Below are 18028 nucleotides of genomic sequence, written 5' to 3'. Positions count from 1 at the left end.
GGCCTCTGAAATGAGGTGAAGGAGAGAAGTTGCTAACTTCATGTAAAAGGCTGTTGAGGCATATGCAGTCCCATGAGAAAGGTGCAAAACCACTTGTGTATGAAGGCAACAAATAGTCATTGCATGTTTAAATATTTAAGGATCAGTTACTCATTAGTAGTGAATTTCAGGTAGGTGATCAGATTAGCAAACCTGAGACCTTGTGACAGCTGGGCACTCAGTTAGAAAGCCTTTCAAAAGCAACAGTAGCAGTACCTGAGTGTGCATGTTTTGGCCTATTGGCCTGTGTACCATCCAGAATCAAGAATGATCTTAGAAAATTCTTGGCATATTAAGCCACCAAATGCATTTGATAATCAACTGCTGTATTCCCTTCTATCATCTAAGATTGATTAAATCCTGAGGATTTTAGGCAGGTATATGAACTTAAAGCACTATAGTGGATAATGATATTTAGCCCAATAGTTTGGGGTTTTGTGAGAGCACAGGACTGCTTGTGTTAGCACCTGAATATGCATTGGTACTGCAGGTCTTTTAGGGAGGCCTTACGGATCAGCTGTGTTGGTGGTGCAGAGCATCTGAGCAGAGCTTTCCACGCTGAACAGCTGCGCACATTGGCCAAGACAGCAGCCTCATTGGCAAAACCATGTGGCTTTTCACTTCTCCATCAGTGCTGCTGTCACACAGAAGACCAAAGCTGGGTCCTCTCCTTCTCTGGGCCTTAGATCCTGAAAGGCAGTGTCATGGCCGCTCTCTGCTTTCAGGCACCAGAAGGATGTAAAACCTCAAAGACAAAAACTATCAACAGCTAAGCAGGAGTTGAAGCGTCACATGTCGATTGTCTCTGTCCTGTCCGACGTGAGAACAGAGAGATGTGTGCGCAATTCCTGTAGAAGTGGCTTTTCCATTCACACAGTACTACTTAACCAACAGAACAAAAATCTGAGCAGTCAGTGTAGACAATTCCAGGCCAGTTCAACACTTGGTAGTCCTCGGTGAATGGCATGCAAGGTAGTCAAGAGTAAGCCTCTGGGTATGGTGTCTCCTGGGTGAGAAAGTCCCAAAGAACTCTCTTACTTCCATGTGCGTATCAACTGAGTGCATTTTGAACTAATTGCAGCTACTTTCAAAATAAAGATTGATTTGTTGATGGCAGCATGGAGCAAGCATGTTTGGAGTGTTACTCAGCTGTCAAAATACAGTATTGCTGATCGGGATTCTTTTTCTATCACTGTACAAAAGCAGGAGCCCGTCTGGCATCTTGCTGCTTTTCTCACTGCATTGCTAATGTTTACTTTTTTCACTTTTTTTAGCATTTCTGATTTCTCACTCATTGAGATGTTCCAGAGTCTCTGATTATTTTTTTTTTTTAATGTAAAGCTGGTGAGAGATGGAGAAACAGGTAACTTGTCCTTGGAGATTTTCTGAATAAAACATTCTCTCTTGTTATCTTGAAATAACTTTGTTGCTGATGCATCATTATCATTTTCTTTATTTAGTGAGGATAAGGTAGTAGAAGAACAACCAGAGGAAGACGAGGAGCTAACCGTTGTGGAAGATGAAGATGCTGATGACGACGATGATGATGGTGATGAAATTGAAGAAGAGACAGAGGAAGAGTATGAGGAGGCAACTGAAAGAACTACCAGTATTGCTACCACTACTACCACCACTACAGAGTCTGTGGAAGAGGTTGTCAGAGGTAAATTCATGGGCATTCAGCTTAGGGCTGGAAAACAGGTCTTGCTGCTTTGTGTTCGCCCTTTACAACAAAAAATGTTCCAAACAGCAAAATATCTTCAGTTGCAACATTGTTATGCTTTGGCTTCTGTAATTTGTGGGTTGAATCCCCTCCCAATTCCCTTTCCCATTACAGATGTTCTTTGTAGATTTCTGTCTATGAAGTGTGGTCGTTCTGTATGATGTGGGTGAAAGCAGAGAGATTAGTTAAATTTTAAAGGAACTTTAAATAAAATTTGAGTGCCCTATGTAGCAAATAACACAGAAAAGGTGGGGGGCTAGGGGGTTATCATGTGCATTTGTTGCACAAGGATAGGGAGTGTCGGTTCAAAGCAGGAGGTAGCACTAGCTGCTTTGGTCTCTTACATTAACAGCAGTGATTCGTTATTTTATGTGATTCTTGTTAGATACCTGTTTCCAGTATTTCTCCATGATCTAGTAAATCAGTTAAATTAGGTGAATTTAGAAATAACTATGCAGAAAAGTGAACCTAACCAACAAGTTGTGGGGTGGAGGGATGGGGAGGAGACAGCAATGTGGAGTGAGAAAGAATTCTTCATTTCTAAATTTTGTTTTTCATGATACTTTGTAGTTACTCACATAACTGCATTGTAGAGTTTGAATTTTACCCTAGTCCATGGACAACATAGCAACATAAAATTTTTGAATGCCCCATTTTTTCTATAATACATGTTTGAATTAATTTGCTTTATATTTCTATTTTAAGATGTACAATTCCATATAATGTAAATCTCTGTAAGGTAGATGTTGATTTTCCTACAGTGCTTACATCTTTACTAATAAGTGCTGAAGACGATGGCAGAAAATTAAAGGCTACAGTTGAAAAGAAAGAAGTTGGAACTTGCCAGAAGCAGAGGCAAAATGGCAGCAATTGGGGCAGTTGTGAAATGAGGCAGAAAACGTCTGGCCTGGCTCCTTTCCTTCCCCTTGCTCTCCCACCCCAGCTTCTGGGGATGCTTGGGACTGAAGTGCTGGTGGAGTCCCCCATTGTGTGTGTGACAGTGTCCTTTTCTGAACATGGTGCTGCCATTGGCAGGAGCGGGTCTGGAGCAGGGAGTTCCCGCCGACGATTCACTGAATGTCCCAAGGACGGCTTTGGAAAAAGCAGAGTTATTTCATTTAGGTTTTTCAGTTAGGTCTACGTGCAAATAAGCTCAGTAATCAAAAGCGCAAATGCTTTGCTAGGATCACTTGCAAATGTTTCTTTCTAAGGCTGGCAATGCAGTCTTGTGCATTTCTGTCTCACAGAACTGTGTTGAATGTTTTGCTCAGTTATTGGAGAGCCATTTCGGAGAGGAGGGAGCAGGAGAAGATTGTGTTTAAATCTTTAAACCAATTAAATATATTTCCATATGTGAGCTTGCACCACCTGGGGATAAAACGCCTTGTTCTCACTGGTATGTGAATATCGAGAGGGGGAAAAAAAAGAACACTTGACTTTAATGGGATTTTAGACGAGTGGAAATGAGGACAAATTAGGTAGAACATGTTTCTTTACAAAGGTTGGCATTTCAAAGAGGTGAAGATGTTTAGCCTTCAGGAAAATAGTGTGTAATAATATGAACGTAAAATACAAAAGAGATGAGGCAAACTGTTGAAGCCACCTTTTAAAAATCCTTTAGAAAAATATATACTTGGAATGAAATGCTATTGTCCTGTTTTTCCCAAGTCTAAACTTTTCCACTTTGGATGACTATGAGTAAAATATGTGTTGCTGCAATGAGGTGAGGATAATCCATTCCTGATATAAGTTTTCGGTGCAGTTCTACCATAGCCCTTTGCGCTTTCTGACCTCCGCTGCTCTTGGGGCACAGAGGATGCTGAGACTGCCCCTGGGTGTGTAACTGGTGTCTAACAGAGCTGGCTTATTTCTACATGTAGCAGTGCCCAAATCGCTTAGAGCCTTGGAGCACAAGTCGTATGAGGAGACGCTCAGAGAACTGGGGTTGTTTGTAGAAAGGGAGGCTGAGGGGGGAGACCAAATCATTCTCTACAACTATCTGAAAGGAGGTTGTAGCATGGAGGGTGTTGGTCTTTTCTCCAAGGTAAAAAGCAATAGAACAAGAGGAAATGTTCTCAAGTTGCATGATGAAGGGTTCAGATTGGAGATTAGGAAACAAATTTTCACAGAAAGGGTTGTCAGGCATTGGAACAGGCTGCCCAGGGAAGTGGTGGAGTCACTGTCCCTGAAGTTGTTTAAAAGATGCATAGATGAGGTTCTTAGGGACATAGTTTTAAAGTGGACTTGATAGAGTTAGGTTAGCGGTTGGACTTGAGGACCTTAAAGGGTCTTTTCCAACCAAAATGATTCTATGATTCTACTTCGCTTTCTTCACTTAAGCGAAAGCTTGCTTCAGGATCTGCATCGTCCTGGTACAGATGGAAGATCTGGCATATGAGCTTCTGTGCTGAGCATCTGCTGTTGTCTTGCTGTTACAAACGGAAAAGTTTGTTGCTGTCGGTGCAAATAAAAAAGTTAGAGGTGCCTTGTAGGCAATGTACATACTAAGAAGTGGTCCATACTATGGTGGCACCTTGACAGCCTCTCCAGATGGGTTTAAGTGTTCGAGCTTCATTCATGTGGATGTGAGCTCTGTTCAGGCTACTTTTCCCAAGCATTAGTCGGTGCAGTTCATAAAATGTATCTTCACAGATAATTTACTGCCAGTTTTATGTATGCTTTATGAAGCTGTAACTAATAATATGTCATTAGCATTAAAGAGCACAGAGAGTGGGTTTGTCCAATTTGAGAGGAGTTCCTTTTTGTATGTGAAATCAACGAAGACTAAATGTTCTTAAACCATACATTAGGAGCCAGTCGTGGGCTGGTACTGAGCCCTTTCTTCCCCAAATCAATAGAATGATTGCCATCAACCATAAATAATTTAAAAGCATAAATGTAATGTTATACTTTAAAGATACTCGCGCTACTGTAGAGTCAGTGTATCAATTTTATTTGTATGCATATTTTAATGAATCGTGATTAAAAGAGCAATAGTAGAAACACTTCAAACTTATTTTCAGTGAAAAAGGAACTTAGTCTTGCCTAGAGAATGGGAGAGGTCAGTGGCAGGAGGACAGTCTCTTCGTTTTCTGCAGCAACCTTATTTTTATGAGCTTTAGTGTTTGTTAAAAAATGTGAATAAACTTTCCATAGCACAGTATTTGTGCTATGGAAAGTATTCCCTTTCCTAGCTTTTGTGAGAGACGATGTTGACTCTCAGTTCATATGGAGTAGGGCAGCAGACCCAGTTCAAACTTGCCAACATAGTCTTGCTGGGCTTCAGATGTTAAATCCAGCCAATTGCAGGTCTGAGGTTGCAGGGATCCAAAGAGTAAAATTAATGTCAGGTCCATGTTTTTCACTTTTAATCGCTAGGAGATGTTATTATTGGGGCTCCTCATCTTACGGAAGGCGTTGAAGTTCTAGAGAGAATGCAGAGGAGGGTGATGAAGCTGGTGAGGGGTCTGGAGCACAAGTCTAATGAGGAGCGGCTGAGGGAGCTGGGGCTTTTCATCCTGGAGAAAAGGAGGCTGAGGGGAGACGTTATCCCTGTCTACAGCTACCTGAAAGGAGGTTGTAGCATGGAGGGTGTTGATCTCCTCTCCCAAGTAGCAAGTGACAGGACAAGAGGAGATGGCCTCAAGTTGCACCAGGGAAGGTTCAGATTGGATATTAGGAAAAAATTCTTCACGGAAAGGGTTGCGAAGCATTGAAACAGGCTGCCCAGGGAAGTGGTGGAGTCACCATCCCTGGAGGTGTTTAAAAGGTATTTAGATGAGGTTCTTAGGGATTTGGTTTATTGCTAGAGTTGGGTTATTGTTGGTCTTGCTGATCCTGAGGGTCTCTTCCAACTGAAATGATTCTATGAATTTGTACTGAAGAAAGTATGACTTGTTTATGAAGCCCTGCAAGAAAACTGTGCCTCTTGACTTCTGTATCTGTATGGAGCATGGGAGGTGACTCTCAGCTGGCTGGGATTTGAGCAAGGGAGCGGTTTAGATTTCTGCTGCTGTCCCCACAGCATCACAGCTGCTGCCGAGGCCTCCGGGCTCCAGGTGGTTCTTCAGTGCCCGAGTGAAAGCAGCAGGAGCGCTGCTCCCCCATCACGTGCAATTCTTTGTGGTTTCATTTCTGCTGTCCTTCAGCACAGTAGGTGACAAGGAAAATCAGCCTTTCTTGGCGTACAATAAAGAAAAAGGAACTTCAGCTTAGTGCTTCCCATCAACATAGCAGTCAATCACATCTCATTTAAAGGAGAGCAGCGGGGTCAGTGCAGCAGCCTGGAAGAAAACACTTGGCAGCTTCCTCACATACCTATCAGCAGATGCAGGGGGCTTTGCAGCATAAGCCTGACCTGCCTTATCTAGCATATAATGTTGCCCTTTAGCAATTGGTTTTGCATTCTCTAATTCAGCCGGGTTTCCTTAAACAGTTAGGAAAGAATTTACACGGTGCTGCTTGAGGTGACATTTTAACTATGTTTACAATCTGGAATTGCAAACGAGAGACCATATGCTGGTTTCCTAACAAGAAAAAGGTAGCCTGATGTTTGTATGGTAGCTCTTTTTATTGATCCTGCATGTTAGGTTTTCCTGCTGAAGATTTTTATGTCTAAAAGACTTTAAGTCCATTCAGTGACAGCTACTATCTATTCTAAGGCAAGGGAGGTTTACCCTGATTGCTAGACCTGTCAGCTATAAATTTGGGGATAATATTAGTAGTGTATGCTAGATTGATTGGGCTTTTTTCACCCTTGGTACCTTTGCCCCACTTTCCTCCTTGCAAGTTTATTATCTTTCTTTTGAAGTAGTAGTTCCTTGTTCTTCTTTTGCTTCAAGACTACACAGTATGCTTTAGCTGGAAAGTGGTAATGAGTAGTTGTATTCCCCATTAAGAAAACAGGGATAGGTAGCTATATGAATAGTACACATTATGATAACTCTTATTTTTTGTTAGATATTCATTAAGAATGATAATCTACTCTAATATGTGAACAAAAGCTGGTAAAATTAACCTAATGGATTTGCGTTAAAATAACTGACAGCTTTTAATTAGACATGATTTAAGCACAGCTATTCCACCATAATATAATATTTCAAGATACATTGCAATTAGAAGAAATCTTTTTTTATGATATTGTAATCTTGTTAAAAGAAAAGCAGTGTATTATTACCATTTGGAGTTAAGGGCAAATGTACTGAAATACTTCACACAGTGTGGTTTCACGTAAGGTTGGAGAATGAAGAGAGGTTTTATTTGGAGTATATCCTGCCACAGGCAATCCCCCAAGAATGTGTTTTGCTGGAGAAAATGTGATTTTACTATATTTAAGCAATAATTAATTGAATATTTTGTTTTTCTGTGTAAAAAGACTGGAATGCACTTTGGGGCTAATTCTCAAATTTGCTGTCTTCCCACATTAGCATAATCATGATATTATGTGGCAACTATACCTTTTTAAAACTACACATGAATTCATGACATTTTATTGACCTACATTTAAAATCAAGCTGGATTTTTTTATGTGTTCTAGTCATTGGTAGTAACTATATGGCATCTTTGTTCAAAATGTGTTAGGCACAAGTAAGTAGAAAATGTATTTTTGCGTATTTGTCCCACTTCAGAATTGTAAAGCTTTGTATTCCAGCCAAGTATACAATTACCTTTTTTTAATATGCCAAATATCTCCCTCCAGAAGAAACATTGAGAGAAATTCAAGCTTAATTGTGCAGAATGGAAATTACAATTTTAAGGGGTTTAACAATTTTAGAAGAGCTGTTATTCAGTATTGCATATAGAACTCCTAATTTTGCTTTTTTCTTTTAACTTCCTCTGTAGAAAGTACTTTAGTGATTGTGTAGCTTGTGCAGCAACTTTATTCCTAGAGTAGAGTATGTGCCAGCTTCACAGCTGTCTCCTCCTAATTCCAAAAATGTCTTTTGAAATTAGCTTTTGTCTTTGAATACTCAAAGTAAAATTTGGCCACCTCTTGTAACCATATATTCAGAATGAGGAAGTTTTGCTTAAACAAAATTATCTTTAAATATTCCCTTTTGATTAATTCACTGAGTAGAACAGTTTTGTGCCTTTCTGTAACAGGAACAGCATGACTAAGAGTACAGTTATTCTTTAACTTGCCTGATTTTTCTCGGCTAGATAAAATATGTAGACTAGTACAAATACAGGTGTATTAATATCCTCAAACTATATTTCTCAGTTCCTGAAGACACAGAAACCAAAATTACTTCAGCTGTAATACTATAATACTAGCGCATAATAAAGAGGAGCATATGCCCCATGATACGTATTTGAGAGGTTCACTCCTCTGGCCTCTCTTGTATTAAATGGATTGCTCTGTTATTCAGTGAAATGGAAGTGGTAAAATGTAAGATTGTGATTCCATATACTTAAGCAGCTAAATGCATTTCTTGTTTGGGTCTGATGTGGTTACAATGCAGTTTGAACTGATGGCAGCACAGACAAAGCAAATACGTACCCGTGCTAGTGACTTGGCTTGTAACGCCAGTACTTGTTTATATATACTTGACAATATCCACTTCAGACTTGAATGGCTGGTAGCACAGAGTCAGAAATACATTATTTTTTCCATTAACATGGCTAAATTAAAGAACTTGTTATATTTGTAAGACAACATGGTTGTGTCTCTCTGATGTACTGTTAAGGTAAAGAAGTTTTTCAGAGGTCCTAGATAGGACCAAGGTAGCTTGGAGATGATTGTCTAACTCCTGCTGTTTGTATTTTTTTCTGAAATTCTACTCAAATTTCATTTCCGGTTTGAAATTTGGAACTGACTGAGCCAGCATTTAAATGAGCTTAGTTCTGAGGATCACATAAATAAATTAAATCCTGAAGAAAATACTGAGTAACCTTCAGTGGTAGAAGTATGTAAATATAGCTTTAATTTTTTTTTCCCTTATTAGAAGTTAAAATTTTATTTCCAATTTCTCAGTCGAAAAAGTTGATGTTCACAGAGTGGTAGTCCCATGTGGGGGAAAAAAAAGCATGGAGTTGAGAGTTTGACATAAAGCAATTATAATTTCACTTTGATTTAAAATCAGTTTTCTTCCAAGGAACAGAAGAAAACAATTACTATGGTGATGAAAAATTTTAGAATGGCATTCAGTACGTATTTTATATTTCCTTCAGTAAAAAGTGATCTTCAAGAGTGTCTAAAATGTTTGCACATAAATTCTAATTAGTTCTACTAACAGCATGTTGGTAAATGAGTGTTTATGGAAGTACTTTGTGTAAAGCCACTATGAATCAATGTCCACATACTTGAAAACTGTGTATTTCCTAGAATGCTGAAGCCTGTGCTTTTCAAAGGAAAAATAACACAGTCAATGCTGATGTTTAGTGTAACTAATTTGTTTTCACTATAGCACTTTAACTATTGATTTCAAAGCAAATCAAAAAGCTTTGCCACAGTAGTGTTTTTCAGGGCATGATCTACCTGCTTGGTTAGAAACAACTTTTCTTGCATTAAGAGGCTTGGAATAACTATAAGAAGTTTAGAATAAGGAAAGTTGAATTATACTGTCCTGATTATCTCAAAAATAATTTGCCAGCTCTAAGGTTTTGGCAAGGGGAAGTACTGGCAACTGTCATCTTTGGTTTAAGGCACAAAGAAGTTGAGATAAATTTTTCTGTTAAAGAAGGATGGTATGAAAAGTGGAAGTGTCTGAAAAGAGAGTTAGAATTTAGACCGCTTACAGACCTGGATTGTGGCAAAGGCTTGTCCTCTTCAATTTTATGCAGTGCTATGGAGCGCAAGGCAAAAATGCATCTTTGAAGGAGGAAGAGTGAGCGTGGTCCTTAAACAAAGCAAAGCTCACTGATAATACTGTACTTCATACAAATTATTTGTGTCAAGTGAAATTGAATTATACAGTGTCAAAAAGTAACTCCTAATCGGTTTTAGCAATAAGATTGATATATGAAGGAAAGACAGCTTTTAATTTTTTGACGAATCATTTAGCAGTATATGTTGCCTGCCTGCTGCTAATATCTGTGAAAATACCGTAGCTCATCCATCATAGGCATTAGTAGTGGTGGAAGGGGAAAGAATGTTTGGATTAATAGAGCAAGATGATGTGTTGAATTTCCTGTCTTTGTACTTCATTTCCCCATCTTCTTAGTTGTGGTGAGGGGGCTATGGAGAGGCATGAGAGGAGCAACTGGTGCAGCAGTAGGAGCAACAGGACCATTTCCTGGGCATCAAAGCTGGTTTAAAAATGTATCTTTGCACCGAACCAGGGGTGAAGGAATGCTACTCTGAGTCCTCCACAGAGAACAGGCGATGGTGGGGAGGCATCACTGGGAAAGGGGTGACAACAGCAAGAAGTTTCCAAGACTGGAGGAGCAACATGCCTCCTCCAAACAATGCAGCTGTAAAACAGTAACCCAGAGCATTTGCTCCCCTCCTTGTTCATCTACATTTAGGTCATAAACTGTTTGCACAGTAAGCTATTTCTCTCTGCGATGAAATAATTACCATTTAGGTCTCACCAAAGCAGTACAGCTGTGTAGGCTGGTGTGCAGGATGTCCTCCCACTGCCCTGTAGTGTCACCACCAGCCTGGTGGGCAATGACAGGTCGGGTGGGCGTCAGACTGCTGGCCACAATGCTGGGCTGTGGTGCTTCAGGCTCGCTCTTTCTGATGTGCTGCCCTGTGATTTCTTGAATGATTGTTCAAGTGCATGTTCATGTGCATAAATGACTTTAGTTTCCAAAGAGCCAATTCCTTGTTATCACTGGCATCAGATATTTGATGGAAAATTGCCATCATTTTTGCACATTATTTGTACCTGCCAAAAAACTCTGCTGCTGTTTCTGCCAGAGAGAGGTAGCTGTAGGAAAATTCTGATTAAATCTGTGAATTGTTCCCATCCTGATAGCCCTTAACAGTGCAAAATGAAATAAATCAGACTTCATAGCAAAACTGATATTTTGAGGGAAACGTAGAAGGTGCTTATTTTATGGGGTAGATGTCAGCACCTCATCAACATTAACTAAGAAAGACTGAGTTGAGACCTTTGTGGTTTTTTTAAATGACATTTCATGTCAGCAAAAATTCTCTTGATTATACCTGTCTCTTTAATGTCAAGAGTCACTATTCATTTTTAATTGACATGTGGCAGCTCTTCCAAGGCTGTGCAAAGTTAGCTTTGTGTGAAGATTTGACTGTATAATTGGATGGCAGGGCTGGATTTGTTTTTAAAATAAGTCAGGAGAAGCACCTGTATACTAAATCTGGTCTATAATTAATCATGTGTAGTAAACAATTAATTGTAATTAATGTGTTTTACAATTAAATACACTTTTTTTTTTTCCTTAAAGAAAAAGCCCCTAATATTCCTTTACCCCCTGCTATTCCTTTCTCCTAATTGCTTGGGACAGAACTGTGACAGTTGTAGCACATCTTTGATGATTGCATAGGTGGATCTGTTTCTCTTAGACCAAATGAATGTTCCCTAAAATTGACTCTTGACATTATTTACAGGTACTGTGTATGATTATGTTAAATACGTATGAAATTATACCTCTGTTAAATATATAAGGAAATGTAGATAGACACTGACTATCAATTACAATTAAATATAAAATCTGTTTATAAGTATCAGTGCTCCCAGGGAGAATGAAGTGATGGATTAGGACAGATTCTGAAAGGCAAGGTTCTTTGTAGCCGGCATCCAAGAGGTAATGAGCGTGAGGGGGATTTTCAGTGCTAATGCACTGATAGTTCTTCATACCTGGCAACCCTTAGGGATGTGCCTTCCACAAAATTCAAATATATGCAGAGAATTTAGAAGCCTCTAGTTGAACTTACAGGTTTATCTGCCAATGCAGTGTGTGGGATGAAAGCAAATGAGGAGTGTATTGGTGTTTAAACGTGATGTAGATTTGAAATTACTTATGCAGCACATTGAAAGATAAAACTGGTTTTGTCTGTTTGGAACATTATTGGTAAAGGGCTATATATTTACATGTGTAATTGGCTGAATTCCAAACTGTGGGCATAAGTTGCTTTGTCTTCCTTTAATTTGTGTGGTTTGGTTCTTCCCTCAGGTTTTGATGTGTTGCAGGATGTAGGTAGAGACTGTGGCAGCTCACAATGAACACAAACCGTTTTAATTTTTTCCTATATATGTTCACTGGGGATGAGATTTCCTCCCATGGATGGGATAAAGCTATGGCAGTAATTTGATATATGTGAACCCTCGAACTATGAATTATAAACCCTGTGCTGGGTGGATTGCAAGAGGGAGTTTCTTCAGCAGTGAATGTACATAAAGAGGTGTCTGAAGATAATTTGTTTTCCTCTATAACTCATAAATATTTTTGTTTTGTTTTGTTTTGTTTTTCTTTTTTCCTTTTTTATAACGTAGGGAAGCTTCTCAGTTGGTGTGGGGGGTTAGGTGGGGGTGAGGAGGATTTGGGGAGGATGTACAGCTAAAAAAAAAAGAAAGTGGAACCTTCTGCTTTCAGATGTTCCCATTCCAGAGAGGTGCCGAGTGGGAACCTGCCAGGGACCTTCAGCAAAGCCCCATGGGCAGGAACTGGGGGGTGGTTGTACCCCCCCAGCCTGGAAACAGATGAAACTTCACACTTGCACCATTACCACCATGCTGGAGCTTGTTTCAGGGCAGCACCTCTCAGTGCGTGTGGGTAGAATAGCTAAAAACATAAACCAATAGGCAGGCTAAGGAGATTTAGTGGCACAAATCAAAGATTCAAGTCAGTTCAAAATGTACCTTGGTTGTCTCCGGGGTGGTTTTCCAAGTAAGGGTTTCCCGTTCCCCGAAACACCCTCTTGGTGCAACTCCCTCCTCACTGGCGCACGTGGACGTCGAGAGGCACCTAATTAAGAAACCGAGACAAGACAATTTCCATGCTAAATGTGGTTCCTCTGGGTCTCCCGTGACTAGAGGTGTGCTCTGAGCAAGCCGAGACGGGTCCCTGCCGCGCCATGATCTCCCGCTGGTACTTTGACGTGGCCGAAGGAAAGTGCGCGCCCTTCTTTTACGGCGGCTGCGGCGGGAACCGGAACAACTTTGACTCGGAGGAGTACTGCATGGCGGTCTGTGGCAGCCTCAGTAAGTCCCCTCTGCACCCCGATGGGACGGGGCTCACACTAACCCCCCGGCCGCGGGCTGTCCGCTCACTGCTAGGCCCTCTCTAGTCTCTCTCCTCGCTAACCTGGTGTAGCAGTGGGCATCTTCTGGGTGCTGTAGACGGGGCTCTGCAGGGAGGTGGCTCACAGCCTAACGCTGCCTTAGACAAGGCCTTCGCACTCACTTTCTCTTCCTAATCTCCTGTCTAACGCATACTGACATTCCGCGTGGCTCTGGGGGGGTGTGTGTGTGTACAGTGCATGTGTAGGAACAAAGCACAAACTCTAGGAGAGCTTCAGGTAAGTTTGAGAATAGCTCACTGTTTTATTTTCATTTACTTTTTCATGTATTATTTCTGCGTAATTTCATGTGTTATTTCTTGTGTGACCTTTCTTAATCAAAGTAATTATAACAGAATGTTTATTTCCATGTTTTTCATTTTTCATTTTGCTTGTTTGTTTTTAGTTTCTTTTAGTTTGTTTTTGCGACGGAAAGGGGAGAAATGACATTTGATTTTTTTAGGTTTCCCTGAGGGCTGCGATATGAATGGATGTGAATCACCTCCCACTTACTTTGTTTAACACACCTCATATTTTAATTATCACTTTGCCTGAAGAAAGAGTGTTTTCACTGTGATTTTTTTGGTTTGAGAAGGATGGGTTTCTCCATCACAGAATACTAAAGCTGATGAATCAGACCCTGGATTTATCAGCTGGGTTTTGTTTTGGGAGCCTCTGGTATGCTCCCCTCCCAACTGCTTCGCCAGCACATACTCTTGGGGGAGAGTATTGCCTCCTGTTTGTATCTGGCACAGTAAAGAGTGAGTAGGTATCCCATTGCACTGCCTGCTTACCGGGCACGGAGGAGCAGGCCAGTAACGAGTTAAATTAGGACAGTAGTGGAGGAAAAAAAAGAGTATTTTAAAGAAGAAATAATTATACAGTGAAAAATGGAGGGGGTGTGATATTGAGGAGCAGTAGATATTGAAGCTGATATTGATGCTGACGGTAGCTGGCTCATGCAGATCAGAAGCGAAGAGGAAAGCGGCAGTGGGAGAGATGTTGAACAATAATTCTTAAAAAACCACTCGAGCTGTTGTACATTTAGTTTCAGATAGCTGAGATGAGGCTGTGTTTATTCTTTACTGCCTTGACTAATAGGGAATTTGTGAAGGGCAGTTACCATTTTCAGTTGCATATGGGTAAGTATAATGCTGAAGTGGTGACTTGATCCCAGACAAGATGACGGCTGTCAAAACTAATAATGGAAATAGCTGAGAAACTGAATCTTTTGCTACTTTGCATCTGGAAGTAGTCCCAGTTAGCAAGGGAAAAATGACAGGTCTGAACATGATTTGCTTGCACACGGCTCTGGATACTTCAGGCATTCGCTTGATCTGTAAGAGGCGAATGAAAGTCACCTACCACTGATCTTACCCCTCTTCTGACAGTACCCATTCCTTTCCCCAGAAATTACAAATATTTTTTAAAATGGGGGAGTGTGTCTTCATCCTTACATTTCACATCCAACAAGGCAGGATTAAATGAAAAATAGCTGTTGGCCCTTTGTGCTGAGCATTTTACCTTTATGGTCAGTAGAAGAGTTTCTAAAAGCTGCATGTGCTGGTTCTTGTTGGAAAAAGTCAGCCTTTTCACATACCTGGTAAGAATTAAGAATTATTACTGCCTTTGTCAGCATTATTAAGAAATCTAGAATATTTTGTGAAGGCTGGGCAACAGCATGAATAAGGACTTGTAGGAGATTCTGATTCTTGCAAGATTTGTTTTGTTGAATGTACGTTTTTTTCAGGTTTGTTTTGGTTCCCGCCCTTCAAGCTTATCCATTTGGATGCATTTTTTTGTCCAAATTCTCCAGTGGCACTCTGTGCAGACTCAGAGATCTCCTCACACTGTGTATCTTGCATGCAGAGCTGCAGTTACCCAGCACTGCAGTCTGAGAGTTTCATTTCTGCCTTTCATAGTGCTGCAGAATTATTACACAGAGGGAAGGGTGTTGCTGAAGAGCTGTCACATCACAAAACAGACTTCATGAGACTTATTCTTACACAGTAAAACTTGGAGGGATGAGACTCAAACTGATAATGCAGTGCTGTTGCCTTCCATATACAGTTTGTCGGTGAAATCATAGCACCAACTGCTTGTAAGAGTAAGCAGCAGGGTTTACTCTGTGACAAAAGTGAGGTGAGACTGCTCAGATCCATTTCCCAACAGCTAGTGATCTTTTTGCAGGAAATCTTCTGCTACAAGAGATGGCCTCAGTTATGATCTTAAAAAGAATATTATGGGTTTAGCGAAACTTAGAAATTACAGAATCACAGAGTGTTAGGGATTGGAAGGGACCTCGAAAGATCATCTAGTCCAATTAGATTGTCTTCCTTCTTCAAACTTGTCTCTTGGCAGCAGAAGTTGTACCATTTGTGCTCATGCTGTTTAGGAGGATAAACCATCTTCAAAGACTGGGATTTCTTATGCAGCATGTAAAATCAAAAATGGAGAGAGAAACAACTTCTAAAATTGCTATATAATATATTCATTAGGATATTCAGATAAGCCCCGGAGATTCCTCTCTGTCTCATGGAAGTTGTTTGGGGGTTTCTTTTAGGTTCAGTTCAATAAAACAATGCCAAGAGCATTACCATTTGTGTTCTTCCCATAGATATCTTGGTTTACTTTGGGATTCACAGTTTTTGATCCAAGTCATTTTCTTTTTAAGGAAAATGGAGTTAGGTTGAGTACTTGAGATGCGTTTGCACGACTGGCAGTAATGAAAAATAGAGCTGGTCTTTTCTGTTAGAATAGATCTCCCAGAGGGCTTTTTTTCTGGGTTTCTTCAGTACTTTCTCAAACAGCAATTGAGCCGATAGGGTACTCTTTCCAAGCTACTTTAGTTATCTTTTTGTTCCTGTATTTTCATGTTATTTCAGTGTGTTCTATACTCTGGTGTATAGACCTGTATAGATTCCTTTATGTTCCTCTGGGCTCATCTGCTGTATCTGGGCCACCTTTGTTCTGTCCTGTCTTTTCCCCCCTCCCCCATCACCCTTAATAGTTCTTAGTTCTATTTGACTTTTGTGCCCCACTCCCCACACTTCCCCGCCCCGCTTATTTATTTACTTTGTTCTTATTCCTTTTCTCTCCAATATTTGTATTATTGTTGCTCCCTTGTGAGTCTCTCTTAGAGAGGGGACAAGATGGACATTGAAAGCAAGACTTTTCTTGGTCTAACTGCAGTTTGCAAGAAAAACTAAGTTAGAATTTAAAGAGAGTAATACTAAATATTGGATAGTGGTTGGGTTTCTCTTGAATAGTGGGCAAAAGATGAGATAGTGGGATATGAGTTTATTTTTTCTCATAATGCATCAAAATTCAACTGAAACAAATACTGAGGATGTTCTGTTGTCAAAAATACTTATATACTGTGAATACTGAAAGTACAAATACGGAGTACTAATATCCTGAACACATTGTCTACAGAGAAAAAAATATATCATGTTTTGTTCTGCTTCCTTGCTGAAGTCTCTTCATCTTGATGTGAAAAGGTGAGTCTGTCCTGTCATGCAAAGAGTTAGAATCTCTCCATTATCAATGAATTCGACCAGTGCTCCGACGTCTGACAGAAATGATTTGTCTGTTGAGTAGGAGCTACTGCTGTCAAATTTTTTCATTCATCACCCAGCTACATGGGAATTGATGTATAATTGCCCTAGAAGTAGGTGGCTTTAAGGATCTTGTTACCAGTTCCTTTAGCCTGCTCTCTATTGATTTTTAATAAGGATGTTCAATACTGTCTACGATTTCTATTCAATATAAAGGCTCAGACTCCTACTGTGTGACTGGCCATAATGGCTCCTTTGATGTCATTAGGATCTATCAGGCGGTTAATTCAGGTTTAATGACCTCAGGATGGATGTGTATTGATGAGAATAAGCTGAAGACGATAAATTGCTGTTATTAAAGGAATGATTTCTGTCTTATTGTCATACTAAAAAGTAATCTATTACACAATTTATTTTCACTTGCCTCTTAATTGTTAGTTGTTAAACATCCTTTAAGCTACAGGAAATACATATTTTTAATAAGAATTATTTTGAAATTAAGTTAATGTTCAAGTCTTAACTTGGGGACAGAAGGAGCTTCAAAGCTGAGAAAATCAGTTCTCTTAAATGTCTTTGATTTGTCAGCTGTTGTACAGGAGAGGGCTCTCCCAGCAGCTCCTGCAGCCGCAGCGTGGTGCATTCAGAGGGGAGTGGAATTTGTGCTGCCTGAAGCTGGAGTCAGCTGGTCTCTGGTGGCACAGTCAGATTTTCAACACTTTGGCATACCATTAAAATGACCTTTTGTAAAATGGGGATTTTATCATTGTACTGAATTCCTATGGCTAACAACAGAGGGAACCAACAGGGTTCAGTGTTGTCAGTTGCCTCCTTCTTACTGTAAACCCTGAGACCTCGTAATAAGTTTAAATGTCAACATGCATTGCTTCATTTTCGATCTTTTTAAGTCCTGATCACAAATTTTAGGTGAATTTAGGTAGCGTAGTATTTATTCTCTAGGCTAAATGTTGTAAACTTACAAACTTGATAAATCTGTTGGTGATTTTTAAGTGGCAGATACTTTATTTCCATTTCAAATGGAAGATATGAAAATAAATACACTAAAAGCTACAATTTCATAATGTACCTGGAATGTCAAACCCTCCTAAATATAGATCAAAACATTTGCACAAGACCAAGACTAATATGGGAGATCCACTCTTCCTGCTTTCAATGTAAACTAGCTTCAGCTTGCCTACAGATTAGTATCAGTCTGTCCCTGATAATTGACTAAATCAATCTTAGTGTGTTTCCATTTCATGCTTTTAAGTGAAGGGAAAATTCAAGACCTCTAGTGTTTTGCTGTGTCCAGTTTAATTTCTCTTCAGAGGTACTGCAAATAACAATCTGTACCTTCTAACAGCAAAGACTTACAAGGTGATAACTCCTATTGTCGGAATTTCCTTTATCCATTTGTTACTTGTTTGGGGTCTTGACATCTCCCCAGGTAGCAGTAAGTAAAGTGTTTTGGCAGCTACACTCGGCATGCCAACTTCCAGAGCGTGTCTAAGGCAT

At 40.0% G+C, this 18028-nt stretch overlaps 1 protein-coding gene across 4 annotated transcripts in view; it reads left to right on the top strand.

Annotated features, from left to right (window-relative positions):
• The window catches only part of APP (amyloid beta precursor protein), a 222680-nt gene that overhangs the window by 122543 nt on the left and 82109 nt on the right, over nt 1-18028 (top strand). For 2 of the 4 annotated variants that reach the window (XM_065065694.1, XM_065065672.1), the window contains exons 6-7: nt 1500-1702; nt 12715-12882. In XM_065065694.1, coding sequence (XP_064921766.1) covers nt 1500-1702; nt 12715-12882 — 371 coding nt within the window. The remainder of the gene's footprint in view (nt 1-1499; nt 1703-12714; nt 12883-18028) is intronic. The other 2 variants (XM_065065681.1, XM_065065689.1) reach the window with 1 other exon arrangement.

This window comes from Columba livia, chromosome 1, assembly GCF_036013475.1.
Source record: "Columba livia isolate bColLiv1 breed racing homer chromosome 1, bColLiv1.pat.W.v2, whole genome shotgun sequence".
Classification (NCBI taxonomy): domain Eukaryota; kingdom Metazoa; phylum Chordata; class Aves; order Columbiformes; family Columbidae; genus Columba; species Columba livia.
Note: the sequence above shows the minus strand (reverse complement) of the source record. Positions and strands in the feature narration are given on the sequence as shown.